Here is a 25,778-nt window from a genome sequence, read left to right on the forward strand (position 1 = left end):
AAAAATTTGAAGTGTGTAATGACTGGACATTTTGAAGAAAAGGTAGTTTGATTTTCAAAGCAATATTGTGAATGAACAGCAATCTTCACATTTGTGAAGTTCTTAAACAAGAATAATTCACCAGGGGGTATCTTCTGGGATTTCACTAAAGGTTTTCGCAAAGTGGATCATTAGCTACTATTAGAAGAATCCCAGAAGTACAAGATCTGTAAGTTGCTGCAAAAATCCATTTTCAGCAGCAGAAAGCTGAAAATAACTTTGGAGGCAGTGGATTGCACATCTGGAGTAATTAGCACATCAGACTGGGGTGTAAATCATGCCGCCCTATAGGTTTCTGTTCTGGACCCTTTATTATTTCTGATTTATGCAAATGACCTCCCTGCAGGTAAGAATGGTGATCAGTGCAAATTTACTATGTTTCCAAATGACACAGCACTGGAACAGAAAAATCTATCACCCATATTCATCACAAACATTTTATTGAAATTCTGCAACTGGTTTACTGTTATCTCCCTTTCTGCCAAGCCAAGCAAGACAAATTTTACTAAATTTCGATCAAGTTAAAGGAATACACTGGCATACAATAAATAACAAGTAGCTACCAACAGTTGCTAGCAGCAAGTTTCTGGGTCTTCTCTTAGACTGCAAACTAAACTGGAAACATTACACACTTCAAACTCTGAAGAATCGAGCTCAGTTGCTTTTGCATTACCAGTACTCTCTTATGTTGGTGATCAAATTGTCAGAAAGGCAGCTTATTTTGCTTATGTGTAGTCCATCATGTCACAAGGGATTACCTACAAGACAAACTCTTCTCCTGCTCAAAAATCTTGTATGCTTATAAGAATCCCAATCTCTCTGACAGTAACATACAGTCCACATGCATGACACCAAACATAAGAATGACACATGCTATCAATCAAAAAATATGGTCCTGGTACAGGGCAGTTCTAAGTATGCTGGTGTAAGAGAGAGAGAGAGAGAGAGAGAGAGAGAGAGAGAGAGAGAGAGAGAGAAGAAAAACAACAACACCCCCCCCCCCCCCCAACACACACACACACACACACACACACACACACACGCTTTGTCCACTGAGCTTACAAACATATGGAATATTCAATCCCTTTTCAAAAATAAACTCTGCTAATTTTTCTCTCATTCATTCTACTCTGTTAAGGAATTTGTGAATGAGAGCTCATTGCAGAAAAGATATAGTACACTATTTCATTACTGTCAAATGTTAATACAAGTATTTTATGTGGATCATATTACTTGTTTAATTCAGTTTCTGCATAATGAAAACTTTATTTTTATTGTGTAGGTACAGCTGAACTGTACAATGATAACATCAGTATCAGCCAACTTTTGAACATGTCACCACTGAACTGTGAAGACAACAGTAATTTGTTGTTTTATTCATAAAATTGTAGTATTTGTTTCTAAATTTGTTGAATAGTATATTGTAATTGAATAATCATGTAAATAGATGTAATCATAATCCTGGTAAGTTTGACATCCAAGTCATGCTCATTGCTGTATGTATCAACGGTATATACACAAGTAAATAAATACTGCTGAATATCTGAATTTAACTTCTCCCTTTTGGTCCCCTTGTCAATGATTGCCCATCATTTCTTACTGGGTGAATGCCTTGGTAGTTATTTGAATGTCAAGTGGAAGAATAAGCCCAAATCATACTTCACTTTAATATACATGGCTAATGGAGAAGTTGATACAGCATTCAAGAGCAATTTTTAGAGAGAGATGAATAAGTGTTCAGTAATTATCCAAACTTCTGCTACAGACAGTACACATTATTAAAACAACTGTATTTTCATATGGTGATAGTAGGTGTGTCACTGGAAATAATACTTCTGTACTTGCGAGACTACTGGAGAAAGTCATTAACAAAAAATGATTACCACGTGGCCGCCTTGTGCTCCTCTTATTTGGACCATTGACAATTGTATTTGATGACAGTATAAGCTCACGTTGAGATCGCCTCCACTGTTCCTTGGTGATGACTGTATCCTCATCACGGAAGGTATAGAAATTTCGGTCACCAACTTGCAATGTGCAAGGTTCAAACACATTCAGCAATTTCAGTCTGAAAAAAGGATGTCGGATATCAGCTGATTTATTTGGACAAGATGAACAACACTGTACATGAAAAATGCTAATGTAAAGTAGCATACATTTTTCCCCCCCCTCTGATGTTTATGAATAGATAATTTTAAAACTGCTTGTTTCTATTTTATGATTAATGGAAAATCTCATATAAAGATGTGAAACAAATACTAACAAAAAGATAGAGGGGCTGGTCAGTACTTACCTCAGCTCAGTACAGCCGATACACACACAAAAAACAGAACCGAAAATTTACGTTCCTAGCTTTCGGAACAAATGTTCCTTCATCAGGGAGGAGAGAGGGGAAAGAAAGGGAAGAAGGGAAAGTGGATTCAGTTACTCATAACCCCGGTCATGAAGCATGCATTTGTTTCTATTTTATGTAAGTTAATCCTTATTTGAGAATTTCACAAAGATTTACTCTTTACCCATATTTCAAAATTTCAATGTTCATTTGTTTTCTCTATTTAACCTTGTATATCTGACTTTTGCCACATAAATTTAACGTCTATGAAACACCTACTTAACAGGCACAAGCAGATCAAATGTCAATATGTCAGCAGCTGGTAAGTTATTGGTTTTCAGTTCTCTTTACAGGGTTTATATGTGGACAAGCAAAAAAAATTCCCGGATTTCCCGGTTAAAAATACACTTTCTCCCAGGCGAAAATACACTTTTTCTGAGTTAAGTGACAGTATACTTTTCCTCGGCACTGTAAAACTCATCAATCCTTTGAATGTTTATGGTTTTATATACAGACGTAGAATTTCCCGGCACCTTAGAAAACGACACTTGGGGGGAGGGGGGGGGGGGGGGCATGTTTTGAAAGACCTTTGATGTGAAGCAAAATGTATGCTGCATTTTTCATATTGCAAAGGTATTAATCTGAATTCCAACACAACACATGTCACTTTCCGTAGCATTGAAATTGAGATTGCGATGCACTTTTGTAAGCCAGTCATAGCTGATGTCACGTGATCTCACCAGCTGATGACAGCAGAAGACATGTGATGCAGTCAGACAACAGCAAGATCACTCTTTAAGTAGCACGAACACACAAATAAGATAAGTTAATGGTTTACATTAATATACATAGCATTCACATAAGAAGATTAATAAACTGGAAGAGAAGCTAAGCTTCCAAATATAATGTTGATCTTTTATGCACATGTTACATTTTAAGATACATCACACAAATGTGCCAGTAAATTTTTAATAACAATGTAAATGTCTGATCTTCTGGGCTCGAAATTCTTCTAACTGGTCGTCCTCAAAGAGTGGATTTTTAAATGAGAGTCAAACGCTTTGTGATTTAAGAAATTCATCATACATTCTCCCACATAGTTCATCTTGCGTGAACGGAAATTTACTTTGAATGTAACACTTTTCAAACCACAGAAATTTACTTTGAATGTAACACTTTTCAAACCACAGAAATTTACTTTGAATGTAATACTTTTCAAACCACCAATCACAACATTTTCCCACAACCTGTTAGAAATCGGTTCATATCAGCAGTTGTCAGAGGGAGCCAGATAACGGGCGTCACCGTGCTTGCGCAGCTGCGATGGTACAGGAAACCCTATGTTCCTATGTGAAAAACATTACTTTCTTGGAGTACCAGTACTGTATTATCTCACGTTTGGTTCTTTATTATGGCATAATGCCATACGTGCACTTTTAATGCAGCAGTTGAAACCAGCCAACAGTGTGAAATTAAACACTTTGTTTCAAATAAATTGACTGCCTCAACGGAAAAGATTTAATAAAAGCCAAATCTCTTTAGCAAACCGACAAAAATAACTTCATTGTTCTGCAACGCGATTAATGCTTTACGGTCAAAAAGGTGGACATAAAATGTGAAACTAATAACCTATTTTAGCCTTCCGTGATTGTTGTTGTTGTTGTTGTTGTCTTCAGTCCTGAGACTGGTTTGATGCAGCTCTCCATGCTACTCTATCTTGTGCAAGCTCCTTCATCTCCCAGTACCTACTGCAACCTACATCCTTCTGAATCTGCTTAGTGTATTCAACTCTTGGTCTCCCTCTACGATTTTTACCCCCCACACTGCCCTCCAATACTAAATTGGTGATCCCTTGGTGCCTCAGAACATGTCCTACCAACAGATCCCTTCTTCTGTTCAAGTTGTGCCACAAACTCCTCTTCCCCCCAATCCTATTCATTACCTCCTCATTAGTTATGTGATCTACCCATCTAATCTTCAGCATTCTTCTGTAGCACCACATTTCGAAAGCTTCTATTCACTTCTTGTCCAAACTAGTTATCGTCCATGTTTCACTTCCATACATGGCTACACTACATAGATATACTTTTGGAAGCGACTTCCTGACACTTAAATCTATACTCGATGTTAACAAATTTCTCTTCTTCAGAAACGCTTTCCTTGCCATTGCCAGTCTACATTTTGTATCCTCTCTACTTCAACCATCATCAGTTATTTTGCTCCCCTAATAGCAAAACTCCTTTACTACTTTAAGTGTCTCATTACCTAATCTAATTCCCTCAGCATCCCCCAACTTAATTCGACTACAATCCATTATCCTCGTTTTGCTTTTGTTGATGTTAATCTTATATCCTCCTTTCAAGACACTGTCCATTCCGTTCAACTGCTCTTCCAAGTCCTTTGCTGTCTCTGGCAGAATTACAATGTCATCAGCGAACCTCTTCTCCATGGATTTTAAATACCTACTCCGAATTTTTCTTTTGTTTTCTTTACTGCTTGCTCAATATACAGATTGAATAACATCGGGGAGAGGCTACAACCCTGTCTCACTCCTTTCCCAACCACTGCTTCCCTTTCATGCCCCTCGACTCTTTATAACTGCCATCTGGTTTCTGTACAAATTGTAAATAGCCTTTCGCTCCCTGTATTTTACCCCTGCCACCTTCAGAATTTGAAAGACAGTATTCCAGTTAACGTTGTCAAAAGCTTTCTCTAAGTCTACAAATGCTAGAAACGTAGGTTTGCCTTTTCTTAATCTTTCTTCTAAGATAAGTCGTAAGGTTAGTATTGCCTCACGTGTTCCAACATTTCTACGGAATCCAAACTGATCTTCTACTAGGTCCGCTTCAACCAGTTTTTCCATTCGTCTGTAAAGAATTTGCGTTAGTATTTTGCAGCTGTGACTTATTAAACTGATAGTTCGGTAATTTTCACATCTGTCAACACCTGCTTTCTTTGGGATTGGAATTATTATATTCTTCTTGAAGTCTGTGGGTATTTCGCCTGTCTCATACATCTTGCTCACCAGATGGTAGAGTTTTGTCATGACTGGCTCTCCCAAGGCCATCAGTAGTTCTAATGGAATGTTGTCTACTCCCGGGGCCTTGTTTCGACTCAGGTCTTTCAGTGCTCTGTCAAACTCTTCACGCAGTATCTTATCTCCCATTTCAGCTTCATCTACATCCTCTTCCATTTCCATAATATTGTCCTCAAGAACATCACCCTTGTATAAACCCTCTACATACTCCTTCCACCTTTCTGCCTTCCCTTCTTTGCTTAGAACTGGGTTGCCATCTGAGCTCTTGATATTCATACAAGTGGTTTTCTTCTCTCCAAAGGTCTCTTTAATTTTCCTGTAGGCAGTATCTATCTTACCCCTAGTGAGACAAGCCTCTACATCCTTACATTTGTCCTCTAGCCATCCCTGCTTAGCCATTTTGCACTTTCTGTCGAACTCATTTTTGAGACGTTTGTATTCCCTTTTGCCTGCTTCATTTACTGCATTTTTAAATTTTCTCCTTTCATCAATTAAATTCAATATTTCTTCTGTTACCCAAGGATTTCTATTAGCCCTCGTCTTTTTACCTACTTGATCCTCTGCTGCCTTCACTACTTCATCCCTCAGAGCTACCCATTCTTCTTCTACTGTATTTCTTTCCCCCATTCCTGTCAATTGTTCCCTTATGCTCTCCCTAAAACTCTCTACAACCTCTGGTTCTTTCAGTTTATCCAGGTCCCATCTCCTTAAATTCCCACCTTTTTGCAGTTTCTTCAGTTTCAATCTGCAGTTCATAACCAATAGATTGTGTCAGAATCCACATCTGCCACTGGAAATGTCTTACAATTTAAAACCTGGTTCCTAAATCTCTGTCTTACCATTATATAATCTATCTGATACCTATTAGTATCTCCAGGATTCTTCCAGGTATACAACCTTCTTTTATGATTCTTGAACCAAGTGTTAGCTATGATTAAGTTATGCTCTGTGCAAAATTCTACAAGGAGGCTTCTTCTTTCATTTCTTCCCCCCAATCCATATTCACCTACTATGTTTCCTTCTCTCCCTTTTCCTACTGACGAATTCCAGTCACCCATGACTATTAAATTTTCGTCTCCCTTCACTACCTGAATAATTTCTTTTATCTCGTCATACATTTCATCAATTTCTTCATCATCTGCAGAGCTAGTTGGCATATAAACTTGTACTACTGTAGTAGGCATGGGCTTTGTGTCTATCTTGGCCACAATAATGTTTTCACTATGCTGTTTGTAGTAGCTTACCCGCACTCCTATTTTCTTATTCATTATTAAACCAACTCCTGCATTACCTCTATTTGATTTTGTATTTATAACCCTGTAATCACCTGACCAAAGGTCTTGTTCCTCCTGCCCCCGAACTTCACTAATTCCCACTATATCTAACTTTAACCTATCCATTTCCCTTTCTAAATTTTCTAACCTACCTGCCCGATTAAGGGATCTGACATTCCACGCTCCGATCCGTAGAATGCCAGTTTTCTTTCTCCTGATAACGCCTTCCTCTTGAGTAGTCCCCACCCGGAGATCCGAATGGGGGACTATTTTACCTCCGGAATATTTTACCCAAGAGGACGCCATCATCATTTAATCATACAGTAAAGCTGCATGTCCTCGGGAAAAATTACGGCTGTAGTTTCCCCTTGCTTTCAGCCGTTCGCAGTACCAGCACAGCAAGGCCGTTTTGGTTAATGTTACAAGGCCAGATCAGTCAATCATCCAGACTGTTGCCCCTGCAACTACTGAAAAGGCTGCTGCCCCTCTTCAGGAACCACATGTTTGTCTGGCCTCTCAACAGATACCCCTCCGTTGTGGTTGCACCTACGGTACGGCCATCTGTATCGCTGAGGCACGCAAGCCTCCCCACCAACGGCAAGGTCCATGGTTCATGGGGGAAGGGGTTTTACTAACCTGTTATAATTCTAGCAATATCACTAAGAAATCATTCAATGTCTGCTCTCATGCCTACTTGAGTTTGTAATCAAGTACTTATTTTCACATGTTCAGATTTAAAAATTGCTGACATTTTATACACCAAGTAGGAGGACTGTTCACACACTCACCAATTACAATACCTTCAGGTTGAAAACAGCACTGTCCCTGAACAATAAGATGTTTGTATACAGTGAGAATACTAGCAGTCCTATTACATTTCCTTAACAAACACCCAATTATACTTCTGTCTTGTCAATTATTTGTCATACTCAATAGCATACTGCACAATTACTGTAAGGTTCTCAAGCAGGTCACAGACACATTAAGTTAACATACATTATCATTACAGATCTTGGTAATGAATGCTCAATGAAACAGTAGTTTAAACAAATGGTTGGGATTGCACAATTGATTTGTTTATAGTGACTTAAAGTTTGCCTTTACCACAGAGGAAAGCTGATTTTATCCTCTACGATTAGGCAACATAAATTAATAGATCAGTCATTTGTAAAGCCAAGTTACCAAACACCAGTTCATTGTACCTGTTTGAGAGGACCCCAACATTGTGGGAATTCAAATCACAAGACAATATAGGTTCGTGCATATTCATAAAGTACTGTCAGAACAAACTGATGAATGTAAAGTCTCTGGTGCAAGCCCGTGACCAGGCTATGGCCTGACTATAGGTATATTACAACCTTTCTTCACTGCGGCACTATGATGGGGCGGGTAGTGGGCTCATGACCCCAGCCATCTTTTAGCCCTGAGAAAGACCAGTGCTACTGAGTTGACAGTACCTAGATGGCCAGATTCTAGTGATCTACTTTCTAGACCACCACAGCCAACATATCACTTATAAAAGAAACAAAAAATGCAAAAAACTGACATGAATGTTATAAAGTAATTACGAAACTGAAAAACATAGTTTCTGAGAAAACGTACTGCTATTACAAGATCACACTTAATTTCAAACAAGTAAGAAGTCAAGATTGTAACTGACATAATGCAACTGGAAAGCCATTATTAAGTGCAGAAGAAAGGCACATCTATGACAGGAGTACATCACACATGCCCCATAATTTTAATGGGAATAAATGAATGCTTGTGGAGTTACTAAAAATAGTGAGCCATATAGGAAACAAACAGCTATTAACTCTAGTGCCCAACATTTATGAAATGTAAGGCTCATCACCAAATTCACAAAAAGCAGTGTTATATTGTGATGAAGAATATATATTTAGACAAATCTAAGAACAATAGAATTCTGTAATGACTCAGATTTGTAAGTTTTGTCAAAACTAATACACAAAACAACAGATTGAAAAATTGATGAGATACTGGGAAAGATCAGTATGGTTTCAGAAGATGTGCAAAACAGTGAAACTCATTTTCAAGTACACAAAAATCTAATAGCTTTTAATTACAAGTTAACTTAAATAACAGAACAGAAAGGGTACAAACCTTTTCAAGTCTTCTCCCTGCACTAAAAATTTAGGCTGCTCCTTGTCATTGCCTGCTCCTTCACGGGAATATGCACGACACTGCCAGTGCACGCCAACACTTTCAGTTTTAACTTCTTCAACCACTACTTTGATAAATTTGTTAGGTTTCGAACGCATTGCCTTCATTTCTTTTGTACAGTGAACCCAATCAGCTTCTTCTAAACAATGTAGAGGTCCCCACAGAGTTTGGCCTGGGTAAAAGTCTTCACGGTGACCAGGAAACTCACATTCCTGAAAAATCAAATGATCAAGATACAACTTTAAACTGGAATACAACAACCTACTACATAACACGGGATAATTGAATGTTGCGAGATTAAGCATTTTGTTCATTCCTTTGAGCTGTAGCAAGGAGCATTCTGTGGATGTTCTCAAGTGACGTGGACCTCACAGATAAGGACAATTGAATTAAAAATTAATGTTCAATTAAAAATAGACAATTCTTTTTATAGGTATGTAAATATTTGCATACTGAAGCATAATACCCAAGCAACTAAACCACGCAGTATCAAATGAACAAATTTACAATGATTTCTTATACACGAAAATGTATACATAAACTGGTTCCAAGAACTTCATCAACAGACTAGGTGAAACCAACTAGGCCCAAAATGCCCACATTAAACTGTTCTTTCTAGTTTCTGAACATTTTTACAGTTGCCCAAAAATAATTTAAAATACAAATTTCTGAAAAATGGACACCTTAATGGACAAAAGTAAGTAGCTTTGAGTCTTTATGTAGGTTGTTCTTTTTCCCAGTACTGATTTTATGAACTCAGCTGCTAGTTGAAAAAAATATCTATTATTTACAACTAATTTCATTATGGAATAAATATAATGAGGAAGAGTACTTGGATAACAAATTCTTTCTTCAATTTGCAACATAAATAACTAAAAACTTTTAAACAATGAAAAAAGTTGGCTAGAGGAGATGTCCAAAAATACGAGAGCACATAATATACAACAGAATTAAGCAAACCACATCAGCTTTTTTTAAGTTTTAATATCAGCCATGTTTAAAAATATCAGAAGTTTACGTATTTCAGCAGCTTTATTCTGGTACTATTTATCCAAACTAAATTAATAAATTTGTAATGGAAGAAATTTAATACTATTGAGCTTTACATCCTCACCTTTCACGATTTTCTCCTTACGAGTATCACAGCCATCATCTGTGATGTTTCTTATGATTTTTGTTTCATTTTTGTTACATACAGGTGAAGGTAGAGATGGAAAAGCAGCAAGCACATGGGATAGAACTATAGCACTGGTAAACTCATTCTAGTTGCAGGAAGAGGAGTTGTGTGTAGTGCACAATGATGGGGGAAGAGGTTTTTTACAATACGCAGATGGCTCTGCCTGTAACAGGGCATAATAAGACTGCAAAGGAACTGCAACAGGATGTGCTAGGGAGAGAGGCAGGGGGAGGGGGATGGGTTATCAACAGGTCTTGTACCTAGCTCTTCTTCCACAATGGCATGATCTACATGGGTCATTCTTGCAGTCCGACTACTACCTATAGCATTGTCATCAATTGGGATGTGTCATTCAAACTTTTTCTTGGCATCTTGATAAGGAGGTCAACTGGTTCATATTCCTAGATTTTCTTCTCCCTCTTTACAACTGAACATGGTGGCAAACAAGGGGGATGGTATTCTGTGTAGGATACACATGTGAAAGGTTATTTGCAAGGGCTGCCCTCATGCGTTGTCCTGCCACATGTCTGACAAGCACTGTCATTAGTGCAGTCGGACTACATGTATCCAAACCTCTGGCAACAAAAACATCTCATAGGAGGAGGGAAAGAGGGCTTTGACAACACACCTACAAACCTGTGACCTTAACTATCCCGTGTAAAAATTTCCACTGTCCACCCTATTATCCTTGAGTCCTCTCTGGACGTGATGATCAGCATGATCTCCACACCACTCTAAGTTAGCACACAGTTCTTGACCTATTTGTAACTTTAGATCCAAATGGAAGGTGCTACTTGAATGCTGTTGAATCTGTTATGAGGGGAGATAGTAACTAGTACATCCATGAGTTGTCACATGCCTGAAGTGCTTCAATTGGTTGGTGTTCAATGTTCTAATCAGCAAAGATCCACTTCACATCATCTACAATGTAGCAACTTCTATGACACAATAACCAATATTTTCAATGAAAAGCAGTGACTATGTTGTTGCAAAAGATTCTTTATCAGTTCTGTAGTGTACCAAGAACTGAGCAAACTGTCCACTTCCATCCTCCTTGCCCGACTCTCATCTCATGACGTCGCAAAAGAGGAAAACATCATGGGACTGTATGCCTCTGCATTAAAATCTTGCTTTCTATCCATTTCGACATCCATGTTGCACAACCATTGGTGTGTGTGAGTTGGACCCATTTCAATGCGAATGTTCGCCCTGATGCCATTCTGATCAGAGGCTCTCCCCTGGAGCTACCTGGTATAGCAGCCTTTATCTGGAATCCTGGTGCCCCAAACTAGACAGACACCTACTCCTTGGCACACGTGGGGAGGTTACATCTCGTGCATCAGCAATGTGATCCCTGCATTGTCAGGGGTGGGTTACAACCATAAGGATACCTGACAACCCCCTCTCTCCAACAACAGGTTGGTTAGCTTGCTGGATTCCATTGCGAACATAAATCTACTCTAATAGTCAGTGCAGAACACCACAATGCATGGTGGATAGATTATGCTCCTCCTAAGGTGTCCTTCCCCAAATGGCCCGCACTTCTGTGATATTTAAGCTAAAAAGGTAGAGGCAAAGACTTTAAAATGAGCTAAAATGTATAAGAGTCTTAATAATGGCAGAGTTCTCAGCATAAAACTTTAGCTAAATATACAACTCCTTTAGTCACATCTTACAACAGGCAAAGATGTCTATTATAGCTCACAGCACTGCAGGCTGGAATCTAAATGGCCGACAGCAACAAATCATAAACTGTTGTGAAGCACGATTTCTGAAAATACTTTATTTGGGGTGACAGGAAACTTCTGCTTATAAGCACATAATCTGACGTGGTACTATGTCACAACGAGGCACAAAGGTGCACACATGTTAAAAATTATCACCCATCTATTAACAATACTCACAGTCACAGATATTACTTTTCTAGACAAACAGCAACCATGCCTGTGAACATTTAAGAGATAGAAAAAAAGGAGCTTGACGAAACTACATACAAGCTATTTTCGACCACTGAACATCTGTCTCTAGCAGAAACAGTAAACACAGCCATTTGCATTTTTCAAAATTGGTACATACCAGGTACCAATTGGAGCTTCCACTTCTGGTTGACATTAAAATTCAATTATGAGCCAAGATCAAGCATTCTGACAGAACCAAAATTTTATCATCATGTTTAATTGGATGTGGATGCATAATTCCACCCCACAATTGGAGTCAGCTCACATTGTAACGGGTGTATGTGAGCTCATGGCTCCAAAATATTATCAACAATTGCATAACCATTCACGAAGTCCTTACACTGTGTGTTGTTCTAAATTAGTCCATATGCAGAAGGTATTACATTCATTTTGCAGCTGTTTGTCTCCCAAGTGCTGTTGCAACTTCATTAGATTACAAGCTGTGCTATAAATTATGGTCCCTTGTTTGCACTCCAAAAACCTCTGGAAGTCCAATATTGTTTGCCATAAGAATTATATGCACTTTCTACATTGGTATTTGTAAAATGATAGACACTATCTAAATGTAAATATAAATGTAACTATAAACTGGAAAGCCTATTTTACTTTATCATATTTCATAAACTACTCCATTAGCGGAGGGGAGGAAAAAGAGAGAGAGAGAGAGAGAGAGAGAGAGAGAGAGAGAGAGAGAGAGAGATCAAATGTTTTATGGAATAATTTGCCTAACAGCAAGAAATCAAAGACATTAAAGTAACATTTAATGCTCCTTTAAATGATACTTGAAATCATGTGCAGCTGAAAAGACTGCAGAGCCTACACAACCCTTAAGACAAATATCCTCTAATACTCTTTGAAATACTGAGACTGTAAGTTAAACAATGAGCTTTAAATTCTCAACTGGCACCTCCATTTCTGTACATGATTGAAAGCATAATTCAATGGGCATGTCAAAGTTTCTGCATTGTATTTTATTTCTTACTTTTATACAAATCATCTCACAAAACATTTGACTTTTTATAAAGTTTTCTTTTTAACCTGATAAAATTTTTATGGCAGTTAAGTATCACAGCAAAGTCACCTTTTATGTGTAAAGTAGCTACGTCTTTAAGATATGAACATTTTGCACTTCATTTACACTGCTAGCAAAAGCTGATATTGCAGTGCCTGTGTTATTAAGAAATACAATGCAATGTCCCTTCAGACATACATGCATGTCCAGAAGAACAGGCACTGTGACAACTACAGCCATTATGAAATATATGAAATGTATTCACAGTTGCAAATACGAAGAATAATCAGGTGTATAAAGGAATGCCGACAATGAAAATTTATGCTGGACGGGACTCAAATCATTATTTTTTTCCCCTTGATTATACTGCTTACTTTTAATCAATCGAACCTTTTCTTTTCTTTCCTTTTTTTGCAAAATTAGACCTCATACTAGACAATTTGATAATGTCACGTGCCCAGTTAATCTTCATTTGCTATGAAAATTCAAACAAAAGTTCAAGACTCTGAGAAGGAAATTTATCCCCGTTAAACTGGTTCCTCACTTATCTCCAAAAAGCTGAGTGGATCCTGTTACAGCGAAGTAAAACTCACAGATGTTATTAAGTACTGAAGCCAGGGCCCCTTTGTGGCAGTTGAACATGCAGGTCACATATAGGATAGATATTTCAAAATTAATGTTGTGTAGTAAACAAGCATTAAGAAACGATACCGCATAATAAATTTCATTATCATCACAAGCTTTTCATGCAGGTAGCATAAACAACAAATAAAGAAGAAGATAACAGACACAAATATGGAGCTACTTTTCTCTGTTGCTCTCTTGCTACTAAGCATTTACTACAAACACACACACCAAGTTGAAAGTAGGTTTATTAATTTGTATTTGCTCATAAATGAAAGTTTCAACTTCACTGATTCTCATATAACTTTCTACAAACTTCAGTGCGTATTTCATTAATATACAATACTTACACAATCTCGCTTTTCATTGAAGTCTTCTAAACCACATGCATCAATGTCATTCACAACACATCGAGACCCATCAGCACAGCGTAGCTGAAGTTTAGATTGCACAGTTTTTATTCCTCCTACCCAGGAATCAAGACAGGCAGCAATATCAGCTGCAAACTCCTACAACACAATAAATATCACTTAATAATGGATGTAATCATCTTATAAGGACAAAAAAGTCAGGGACAGAAGTTGTCTGTCTGTCTGTCTGTCTGTCTGTCTGTCTGCCCTTCCTGTTGCCAAAGTTGTCAGTTAACCTAATGTTCCCCATTTGTGTGGTATCTGACTGAGTCTTGCAGACTTTTTGTGCATGGTTTTGTATTTTGACTGCATATGGCATTTTCTGAACTGGAAATTGAATGCCACCAAGTTGCACAAAAAGCCTAAAAATCATCACTCATGTTGGCCACTGTAACAAAATATTGGCTGTTAATAAGGATTCAAACCAGGTCTGGCTACCTCTCTTTCTCTTACATCATTAAACTGTGGATTAAGCTATACAGGTTGTCACAGGAGGAGTATTCAAAATGCAGGGATACAACAGGAATTGTAATTTGAAGCCAAATAGTCTAGTAAAGATGGGTTCTAAAACGCATACCTTACGAGCTCTGAGCAGTTGTTCAGTAAGAGGGATGTGTTTCATAGCAGCCCTTAAGATCCATGTTTACTAAAATTTCTTGCTTCAAATCATTGTTCCAGTCATATCCCTAAGTACTGACCATTCCTACTGGAACACCCCCTATAAGACAGTCACGTGAAGTAGGATACACGGGTGGAAAACCATGACGAAAAGTATATCAAAATCTCCAGCCACAACCAACATTAACAATGTATCTGCTGTATTGGAGGTGTGTGTTGTGCCATTTTGCAGTGCAAAATAAGTAAATGAAAATTCTACTGTAATACTATCAACATCCTTTAAAATTTAACCACAGAGTTACAGTAATGGAAACTCCTGAGCAGAAAAATAAAACAAGAGAAAGGCAACCACTTACCTACAGGTGACTCGTGCACAGCACACAGAAACACATATTAGAAAACAGTTAACACTAGCTTTCAATCTCTTGCTCTTTTGGTTGCCTTTCCCTTATTTTAAATAATCACAGTGTTTTTATTGTGTACATCCACAACTGTGCAGGTTTCATTTCCCAAACCATTAATTATTACTGCAAATATTTCTTCATGTTTCTGCATTAATCTCAAGTACAGAAGCCATCTTTGGAGTGAAGTGCTTACAACTTTCATTCTAATTAAATATTTCAGTGCCATTACCCAAACCAAAACAAAGTTCAAGGTGTGGATAAAAGAAGAAAGCTTATCAAAAGGAGCATTAACTCAGGAAAAAATGACAGTAAATTTGAGCCTGTTATTATAGTAGTGCTTCATCAAATCATCTTGTGCAACTCACTAATGCTGCAGTCAACTTTTCTTATCTGTATACACCACAAAATTGCGTATCTGATAGTGGGAGATCATACTGTGAGACATACGGGCACTGCTCATAACTATGGTATTCAAATGTGTTGGGAAATTATCATCATCATATTCACTGTGATGAAGGACAACTGGAAAAGAAAAAAATTATGAATTAAAATCCTGTCAACAATAAGGTTGTTAGATACAGAACATATTTTCAGAATAGCGAAGGGAACTGAACTTCTCCTTGCCAAGGGAATCATCCTGGAATTTGATTTACGTAACTATGGAAAACTACAGGAAATCTAAATCTGGATGGCCAGTTGGGGATCTGAACTACTGTCTTGCCAGTGTGTTGCTCAGTGAGGGAAAAATAATAAAACTAAGATCATGCTAAACTGATCGCATACTAGTAACAAATTCTACCCACAAGTTTTTGGTGTATATGAGATGAGGAGTGAAATGTCTACCACTCACTATCTGTTGCAGGAGTAAATGTTTGCAATGGACATGCGAACTGAAACAGCCTCAATGGCAGCTCATTCTCTTTCTTGACAAGTCGTGGTTCAGCTTTAAAAATGACAGTAGCCTTACTTTGATTTGCAAGAACCCAACAGCCTTCATCATCTTTTAAACATCTATTACAAGGAAGCTTCTGGATGTGGCAATGTCTGTGTATATCATGGTACACTTTTAGAAAGGTACAGAGATTCCCACTATTCTCATATGGCATTACTAGATGCACGTGGATGACATTTTTCATGATTACACACATCCTTCACTCTGAAATAGGTGGTAATTTCACGCCACAAGATAATGTTACACTAGTGCACAGATGTATCACCAACTGTTACAATGCCACGGATACAGAAGAATTTTTTTAATTCTGCCAATATCTTTTACTGCTATAAAATACTGTGTTTCATGTAGTCTTTACACAAAGAATGATTTATTCAAAGATACAACCTTCCCACATCACAAATGGTATACAAATTGAGATGGATTGTTGGTGCAACAATAATCAAACAGTTTTCTACATCAACAGGTTATGCACTCTCAGCCACCATCACTTTCCCAACCGCAGATCAGGGTCAGTGGTAGACACAGTGGACTTTCTGTACTGCTCATATATTGGCAATGTGTAAGTTTTGCGTAGTGAGTAGAATGATACTTTCACGAAACTAATGAGATGCGAGAAGAGAGGCAATTTACTTCTAGTGCTGAAACTGAAAACATTCTCTTGTAAGCTGTTTATTCACGGCTTTGTTCAGATATTTTTTTTAATTATTGTTAAGAATTCTATTAAACAGACTGCTCTCATTTATTTGGGCTCCATGGTAATGCAGTATGGTGGGATTTGTCACTGTTTCAATTCCAAAAGAATGAAAAAGTATTAACACTTTGCCATCTGCACGTCTCGCACAAATTTATTCGCTTGGCATCAGCAGCACTAATTCAGATTACCTGGCTTGTCACCAGCTGTCCTTGACATTATTGGTAGATTATAAATTGTTAAGTTTTATTAATCTCATCGTTACTTCTCATAGGTTCTCAATCCTGTTCTACTACTTCCATGAAATTTCGAAGATATACATACGTAAATAAATACAAAATTTGTTTGTTTCATATATTTATTTGCACTGTCCTCGGTATTTAGTATTTCTCCTTCATATGATATGCAGTAAAACAGTCTTCAAGATGTAATACAACTCCACAAGACTTGCACACTAAGTTGTTTGTTGTTGTTCTTTTGTTTCTGGCACATACATGGTAATTTCTTCATTTTCGTTTATTCGTTTTGGAAACAAGTATTAGTTGGTGTTGCTTTGCGTGTCTGGAAAGTCTGTCAACTAGATCATGATGAGTCGTATGCGATGTAGTAGCAACCTCCAAGTTTTGCTCAGAAGCAGGTACATGGTCTTTTATCCACAAATCAGACACTTTCAATACACAATCGTGAAATTGGAGACACTTGTGTCCTGCACTGAAATACTGACATGTACGGAATGCATTAAATGATGTGCAATTACAGAGGTACATGCAAACCTTTTTTGACAATTTTATAGTTTTTCTGTATATAGGGTAAAAACTCTAATATTGGTCTGCCCGATCCACTCCTTTCATGTATCTGTTGTAGTCCAATACACTTCCAAGTTTTTTATTGTGCAGTTGGTCTTTCAACATTTTCTTTCAGTGTCAGTCAAAATGACATCTATTGTAGAGATTATTCTTATCATTTTCGTTTTCTAAGCTCTCCATACCCTTGCGTGTACTTCACCTTTCTGTTGATGACAAGCTTCAAACTCATTGACTTTTATGTGCTTTAATTTTTTCGGAATCCTCTATTTTGCCGCATCGTTCCACAAACTCGAATTTTCTTTTCAAGTAACTTCTCTCCAAGTTATACACTGTTATAATAATTATATACGTAGAGGTGATGCCACTTTCCATAATAAGGTGCCAACAGTTCCATCACTGTTTTTGCTAAAGGCTGTCCAGCACCGAAATATATCTTGAATGAGGAAATGTATCCCGTACTCGAATCACACAGCATCCGAATGAGTATGCCATATTTCATAATTTTTGACGGATTGTGAACTTTAAAATTTAACCAACCATGCCACAATGTCATCCCTCATCAATTAAGATGTTTTTACTTATATTAAAAGTTCCTTTAAACTCTTTGAAAAAACAATCAATAATGAATTGCACTTTGAAAAGCTGGTTGGCATTATCCAGTTTATTATTGTTGTTGTTGTTGTTATTGGAAAAATGTGAAAACGATGATATTTGTCTGAACTGGTTGTGGGACATAATTTTGCGAAGTATCTGTGTGTCTCTCAATGGATTTGTTGGCCAATAATCACTGATCCCCCCCATGAACCATGGACCTTGCCGTTGGTGGGGAGGGTTGCGTGCCTCAGCGATACAGATAGCCATACCGTAGGTGCAACCACAACGGAGGGGTATCTGTTGAGAGGCCAGACAAACGAGTGGTACCTGAAGAAGGGTAGCAGCGTTTTCAGTAGTTGCAGGAGCAACAGTCTGGATGATTGACTGATCTGGCCTTGTAACACTAACCAAAACGAACTTGCTGTGCTGGTACTGCGAATGACTGAAAACAAGGGGAAACTACAGCCATCATTTTTCCTGAGGGCATGCAGCTTTACCGTATAGGTAAATGATGATGGCGTCCTCTTCGGTAAAATATTCCGGAGGTAAAATAGTCCCCCCATTCGCATCTCCGGGTGGGGACTACTCAGGAGGATGATGTTATCAGGAGAAAGAAAACTGGCGTTCTACAGATCGGAGAGTGGAATGTCAGATCCCTTAATAGGGCAGGTATGTTAGAAAATTTAAAAAGGGAAATGGATAGGTTAAAGTTAGATATAGTGGGAATTAGTCAAGGAACAAGACTTCTGGTCAGATGAATACAGGGTTATAAATACAAAATCAAATAGTGGTAATGCAGGAGTAGATTTAATAACGAATAAGAAAATTGGAATATGGGTAAGCTACTACAAACAGCATAGTGAACGCATTATTGTGGCCGAGATAGATATGAAGCCCACACCTATCACAGTAGTACAAGTTTATATGCCAACTAGCTCCACAGATGACAAAGAGATTGATGAAATGTATGATGAGATAAAAGAAATTATTCAGATAGTGAAGGGAGAAGAAAATTTAATAGTCATTAGATGAATATGGAATGGGAGTAAGGAATGAAAGAGGAAGCCACCTAGTAGAATTTTGCACAGATCATAACTTAATCATAGCTAACACTTGGTTCAAGACTCATAAAAGAAGGTTGTATACATGGAAGAAGCCTGGAGATACTGGAAGGTCTCAGATAGATTTCCAGGGGCAGATGTGGACTCTGATCATAATCTATTGGTTATGAACTGTAGATTAAAACTGAAGAAACTGCAAAGACATGGGAATTTGAGGAGATGGGACCTGGATAAAATGAAAGAACCAGAGGTTGTAGAGAGCTTCAGCGAGAGCATTAGGGAACGACTGACAAGAATGGGGGAAAGAAATACAATAGAAGAAGAATGGGAAGCTTTGAGGGATGAAATAGTGAAGGTAGCAGAGGATCAAGTAGGTAAAAAGACGAGGGCTAATAGAAATCCTTGGGTAACAGAAGAGAGACAGAGAGAATTTAATTGATGAAATGAGAAAATATAAAAATGCAGTAAATGAAGCAGGCCGTCTCAAAAATGAGATCGACAGGAAGTGCAAAATGGCTAAGCAGGGATGGCTAGAGGACAAATGTAAGGATGTAGAGGCGCATAACACTAGAGGTACCTTAGATACTGCTTACAGGAAAATTAAAGAGACCTTTGGAGAAAAGAGAACCACTTGCATGAATATCAAGAGCTCAGAGGGAAACCCGGTTCTAAGCAAAGAAGGGAAAGCAGAAAGATGGAAGGAGTATATAGTGTGTCTATACAAGGGCAATGTTCTTGAGGAGAATATTATAGAAATGGAAGAGAATGTAGATGAAGATGAAATGGGAGATACGATCCTGTGTGAAGAGTTTGACAGAGCACTGAAAGACCTAAGCCGAAACAAGGCCCCGGTAGTAGACAGCATTCCATTAGAACTACTGACAGAATTGGGAGAGCCAGGTTTAACCAAATTCTTACCATCTAGTGAGCAAGATGTATGAGACAGGCGAAATACCCTCAGACTCCAAGAAGAACATAATAATTCCAATCCCAAAGAAAGCAGGTGTTGACAGATGTGAAAATTGCCGAACTAACAGTTTAATAAGTCACGGCAGCAAAATACTTACACGAATTCCTTACAGACGAATTGAAAAACTGGTGGAAGTCAACCTCGGGGAAGATCAGTTTGGATTCCGTAGAAATGTTCGAACACGTGAGGCAATACTGACCCTACGACTTATCTTAGAAAATAGATTAAGGAAAGGCAAACCTACTTTTCTAGCATTTGTAGACTTAGAGAAAGCTTTTGACAATGTTTACTGGAATACTCTCTTTCAAATTCTAAAGGTGGCAGGGGTAAAATACAGGGAGCAAAAGGCTATTTACAATTTGCACCAAAACCAGATGGCAGTTATAAGAGTCGAGGGGGATGAAAGGGAAGCAGTGATTGGGAAGGGAGTGAGACAGGGTTGTAGCCTATCCCCGATGTTATTCAATCTGTATATTGAACAAGCAGTACAGGAAACAAAAGAAAAATTGGAGTAGGAATTAAAATCCATGGAGAAGAAATAAAAACTTTGAGGTTTACCAATGACATTGTAATTCTGACAGAGACAGCAAAGGACCTGGAAGAGCAGCTGAACGGAATGGACAGTGTCTTGAAAGGAAGATATAAGATGAACATCAACAGAAGCAAAACGAGGATAATGGAATGTAGCCGAATTAAATCGGGTGATGCTGCGGTAATTAGATTAGGAAATGAGATGCTTAAAGTAGCAAATGAGTTCTGCTATTTGGGGAGCAAAATAACTGATGATGGTGGAAGTAGAGAGGATAGAAAATGTAGACTGGCAATGGCAAGGAAAGCGTTTCTGAAGAAGAGAAATTTGTTAACATCGAGTATTGATTTAAGTGTCAGGAAGTCGTTTCTGAAAGTATTTGTATGGAGTCTAGCCATGTATGGAAGTGAAACGTGGACGATAAATAGTTTGTACGAGAAGAGAATGGAAGCTTTCGAAATTTGGTGCTACAGAAGAATGCTGAAGATTAGATGGGTAGATCACATAAGTAATGAGGAGGTACTGAATAGAATTGGAGAGAAGAGAAATTTGTGGCACAACTTGACTAGAAGAAGGGATCAGTTGGTAGGGCATATTCTGAGGCATCAAGGGATCACCAATTTAGAATTGGAGGGCAGCATGGAGGATAAATATCATAGAGGGAGACCAAGAGATGAATACACTAAACAGATTCAGAAGGATGTAGGTTGCAGTAGGTACTGGAAGATGAAGAAGCTTGCACAGGATAGAGTAGCATGGAGAGCTGTATCAAACCAGGCTCAGGACTGAAGACCACCACAACAACAACAGCAGCAGCAGCAGCAGCAGCAGCAATCATTGATCCTTACTTTTTTTACAATTCCCATGAGGATAGCAAGCACAATCATTTCCGAAGTTCGGGTCCCATAATGTCGACAAATTTGCCTTTTTTAATCCAGTTTCCTTCTATTGCAATTTTGACTGTAGTACTTGTTGATTTAGTTGCTTGCTAATAAATTCAAATAGATCGTTCCCAATATATAATTCTACAATAGCCTCAACACTCTGTGTATCTTTGGGAAATAGGTTTGGACCCAGAGATACTTCAGATTTATTACTGGTCCTTGGTAAATCAAAGTCTGACCACTGTGCACTGTCTTCTTCATCCGAATCAATTGACAACCGTAGCCTTCGCCGAATTCTTCTCGGACGTATTTCATTATCTTCCGACGATTCTGCTTCACTTTTATTTTTTTTTGATATCCAATGTCTTCTTCCCAATAGGCCAAGTCGTCCAGAAAGTCAGACAAGATATCTGCACATCCATCATAAATAATCGTATTGTCTCTTTCGTCTGTCATGATGAACAGGCACAAGTTCTTATAAAAACAAAAAACTTGTTGACATGTGTAACTTATTGTTACCTAAACAAATCACCAACAGAATGCAAAAGATACTAAAGTGCTGTCGCCGGCCACTGTGCAATACTATGCTCAAGACACCACTGTGGTGTCGCCGGCCACTGAGCGATACTATGCACACGACACCACTGTGATGTCGCCTGCTGTTGACTGCTATTTCGCGCACGACACCACTGTGGTGTCGACGGACAGCATAGTGTTAAGTTTGATGGCAAAAATACTGTAGAAGTGTGTAACGTTACTATTAATGACAGTGTGGAAGTGCAGCAAAACTTGCTATTTTTCCACGTCTTCAATCCAGAAAAAGTCCTGGACTGCTAGAAGCAAATTAAAAATTGGGACAATTCTGCAATTCAGATATTTGTGGGCGAGTAAGTCCGGAGTTGAGTTTATATCCGACAAACTGAAAATGGCTAAGCAAACTGTTGTTGATTGGAGACAATTTTGTGGGGACATTCATGAAGAAGTATGCCTCAGACAAAATTTGAAATTTGATGGTGAAGTAGTAATAATTGAGACAGACAAGTCTTTGGTTGGTTGGTTGATTGGGGGAGGGGACCAAACAGCAAGGTAATCAGTCCCATTGGGTTAGGAAAGAAGCGGAAGGAAGTCACCCTTGCCCTTTCAAATGAACCATCTCAGCATTTGCCTGAAGTGCTTTAGGGAAATCATGGAAAGCCTAAATCAGGATAGCCGGGTGTGGGTTTGAACTGTCATCCTGCTGAATGTGATCCAGTGTTCTGTCTTAGTTTGGCCTAAATAACTATGGGAGATGGAACAAAAAGAAAGAGAGATGGGGTTTGGAGGAATACCAGGAGGACCATACAAATGATTCCCATCCCCCTCCCCAGTGATCAAACATTGTTCTGCTGGACATTACTATTGAAAACATTTTTCCATGCACAACAATAATTTCACTGTTTTCATGAGTAAAAGTGCCTGAAAGATAAGGATTTTCAGCATTTCACTGTCACATGCTATGACCCATGATGGTACAAGTACCACAGTGAACACATGGGCTGCTATCAAAAGATCACTTCATAACACAAGGCAGTGCATGACATTTTTTGATAGCTACTTGTCTGAATAGTGTGGAAAAAGAAGAATCAAAATGAATCAGATTTGTTTTTGTGCTATTTGACAGCTGTTGTCTTGGTTTACAATCCATATGAATAAAATTTCTTCCAGTTTCATATTTATTTATTTATTCTCCATTCACAATACTTAATCCTACCATAAGCAGCTATTCTATTAATAATAGATGCACAACCTACTGAAAGCTTTTGATCATGACAATCAGGTAGATGCAGTATTTCTCAATCTCCAGAAAGCACCTGACTCAGTACCACTCCTATGTTAATTGTCAAAAGTATGATCATATGGCGTATCAAGTGAAAATTGTGACTGGATTGAGGACTTTTTGATACGGATAGAAAAGTATGTTATCTTGAATAGAGAGTCATTGTCAGATGAAGCAGGAACTTCAGATGTGCCCCAGGAAAGTGTGTTGGGACACTTGTTGTAAATGTTGTATATCAATGGCCTTGCACACAATATTTAATATTAAACTCTGACTTTTTGCAGATGATGCAGTAATCTATGATGAAGTACTGTCTGAAAGAAGCTACTTAAATATTCAGTCAGATCTTGTTAAGACTTCAAAGTGGCGCAGAGATTGGCAACTTGTTTTTAATGCTCAGAAATGTAAAATTGTGCATGTCACAAAACAAAAGGAACATAGTATCCTACAACTGTAATATCAATGAGCCACAGTTGGAATCAGACAAACCATACAAATACATGTATTTCACACTTCATAGTGATATCAAATGGAATGATCATATAACCTCAGTTGTTGGTGAAGCAGAAGGTAGACTTCGGTTTATTTGTAGATTACCGAGAAAGTGCAACCAGTCTACAAAAGAGATTGCTTACAAATCACTTGTGTGACTGCTTCTCGAATATTACTCAAGTGTGTGGACCCTTACCGAATAGGACTAACAAGGGATATTGAATGTATACAGATAAGGGCAGCACGAATAGTCACAGGTTTGTTTGACCTGCGAGGTGTGGCACACCGATACCGGAGACTCTTGAAGACACACATAAATTATCCAGAGAAAGTCTATTACCAAGGTTTCAATAATCACCTTTAAATGATGACTCTACAAATATACTACAACCCACTACATATCACTCACATAGGGATTGTGAGGACAAGATTACAATAATTACTGCACTGGGAATTCATACAATAATTTTTCCTATGCCCCATACATGAATGGGAAAGGGAGAAATCCTAATAGCTGGTACAATGGGATGTATCCTATGCCATGACCCTCACGGTGGTTTGCGGAGTATAGGTGTAGGTGTAGGTGTAGGTGTAGATGAAGATATAGATGCTACACTCAAGGAAGAAACAATACCCCTGATTTGCGGAGTCTAGGTGAAGGTGTAGATGCTGCACTCAAGGAAGAAACAATACCCAGAGTTATCTCAATTACACAACTGGTTACACTCTTGGTACCCACGAACTCCCCTCAAACTAAACCACCAGTTACAATACACTGTAAAACTTGGTTTCTTTTGTATAAAGCTTCCAAAGATATTAACATGTATTTATTTATTTATTTATTATTTCTCCATGCTTAGACAAATTTGAAAATCCATGGATAACTAATTGTTTACTTTCAAGGCCATTAAAATACAAACAAACTGAGTAAGTGTCTCACCTCCAGAGGTATGAGGTGTTCACTCTTGACATTTGGAATGACTTGCTTACTGCCAACGACTTGGACACTCGCAGTCACTCGTATGTCACGGCAATATCCACGCTGTGTGTCCTTGCCCTTCACCATACGTCGAACAACATCACCGGGCATCAATGAACGATCGGCCAAACATACCTAAATGAAACAAAACACAACAGACTACTTACAATATCATCAGACGACTAACAAAATGCACATGTAATACACTGTAATAAATAGTTTTAAGATGGAATCTTGGAGCCACAACTTATGTAAATAAATATGCAGAAATAATTGAGCAACAAATACATAAAAGGTAAGAACAGCTTACCTACTTAAAATTTCACTTATTTATACAACACTTTTCTAACACTCAATAAAGAAATCTTAACCAGAATTCTGAGAATACGCAAAGTGCTTGTGGAATGTAGTACCTCAAGCATTCTCTAAGGTCAATTTAGTATGAGGTGAGTTTGAAGAGTCCATGCAAAGGCCGAGATGGCACCACTGGTGCGTATTGAGGTCATGTTTAGTTAGTAGCATCACTGGAAAGAACGCAAACCAAGTTTCAGCCATATTGGTCTATTTCTTTGTGTTTTGCATTCATGTGAATCAATGAAGTACAGTGATTGCCAAAAAATGGACAAAAAAGTATTTCATGTGGTGATTAAACATTACTTTATGAAAGGCAAAATGCCTCAGGAGACTAAAGAGAAGATTGATGAACATTACAGTGACTCTGCACCTTTGACTAGAACAGTTTATAAGTGGTTTCAAAATTTACGGAGTGGCCATATGGGCATAAGTGATGCTGAACGTTCTGGATGCCTTGTGGAGGTTATGACTCCAGAAATCATTGATAAAAACCACGTTATGGTGATGGATGACAGAAGAGTTAAGATTGCTAGTGCTATGGGCATCTCAAATGAACAGGTACATAACATTTTGCATAAACA

At 38.1% G+C, this 25,778-nt stretch overlaps 1 protein-coding gene across 7 annotated transcripts in view; it reads right to left on the bottom strand.

Annotated features, from left to right (window-relative positions):
• Positions 1-25,778, bottom strand: part of LOC126236857 ((E3-independent) E2 ubiquitin-conjugating enzyme UBE2O-like) — a 195,294-nt gene that overhangs the window by 143,398 nt on the left and 26,118 nt on the right. For all 7 annotated transcript variants that reach the window (XM_049946472.1, XM_049946471.1, XM_049946474.1 and 4 more), the window contains exons 2-5: positions 24,805-24,978; positions 13,985-14,143; positions 8,804-9,075; positions 1,923-2,107 (exon numbers count right to left, since the gene is read on the bottom strand). In XM_049946472.1, coding sequence (XP_049802429.1) covers positions 1,923-2,107; positions 8,804-9,075; positions 13,985-14,143; positions 24,805-24,978 — 790 coding nt within the window. The remainder of the gene's footprint in view (positions 1-1,922; positions 2,108-8,803; positions 9,076-13,984; positions 14,144-24,804; positions 24,979-25,778) is intronic.

The sequence above is a fragment of the Schistocerca nitens genome, chromosome 2, assembly GCF_023898315.1.
Source record: "Schistocerca nitens isolate TAMUIC-IGC-003100 chromosome 2, iqSchNite1.1, whole genome shotgun sequence".
In the NCBI taxonomy this organism is placed as follows: Eukaryota; Metazoa; Arthropoda; class Insecta; order Orthoptera; family Acrididae; genus Schistocerca; species Schistocerca nitens.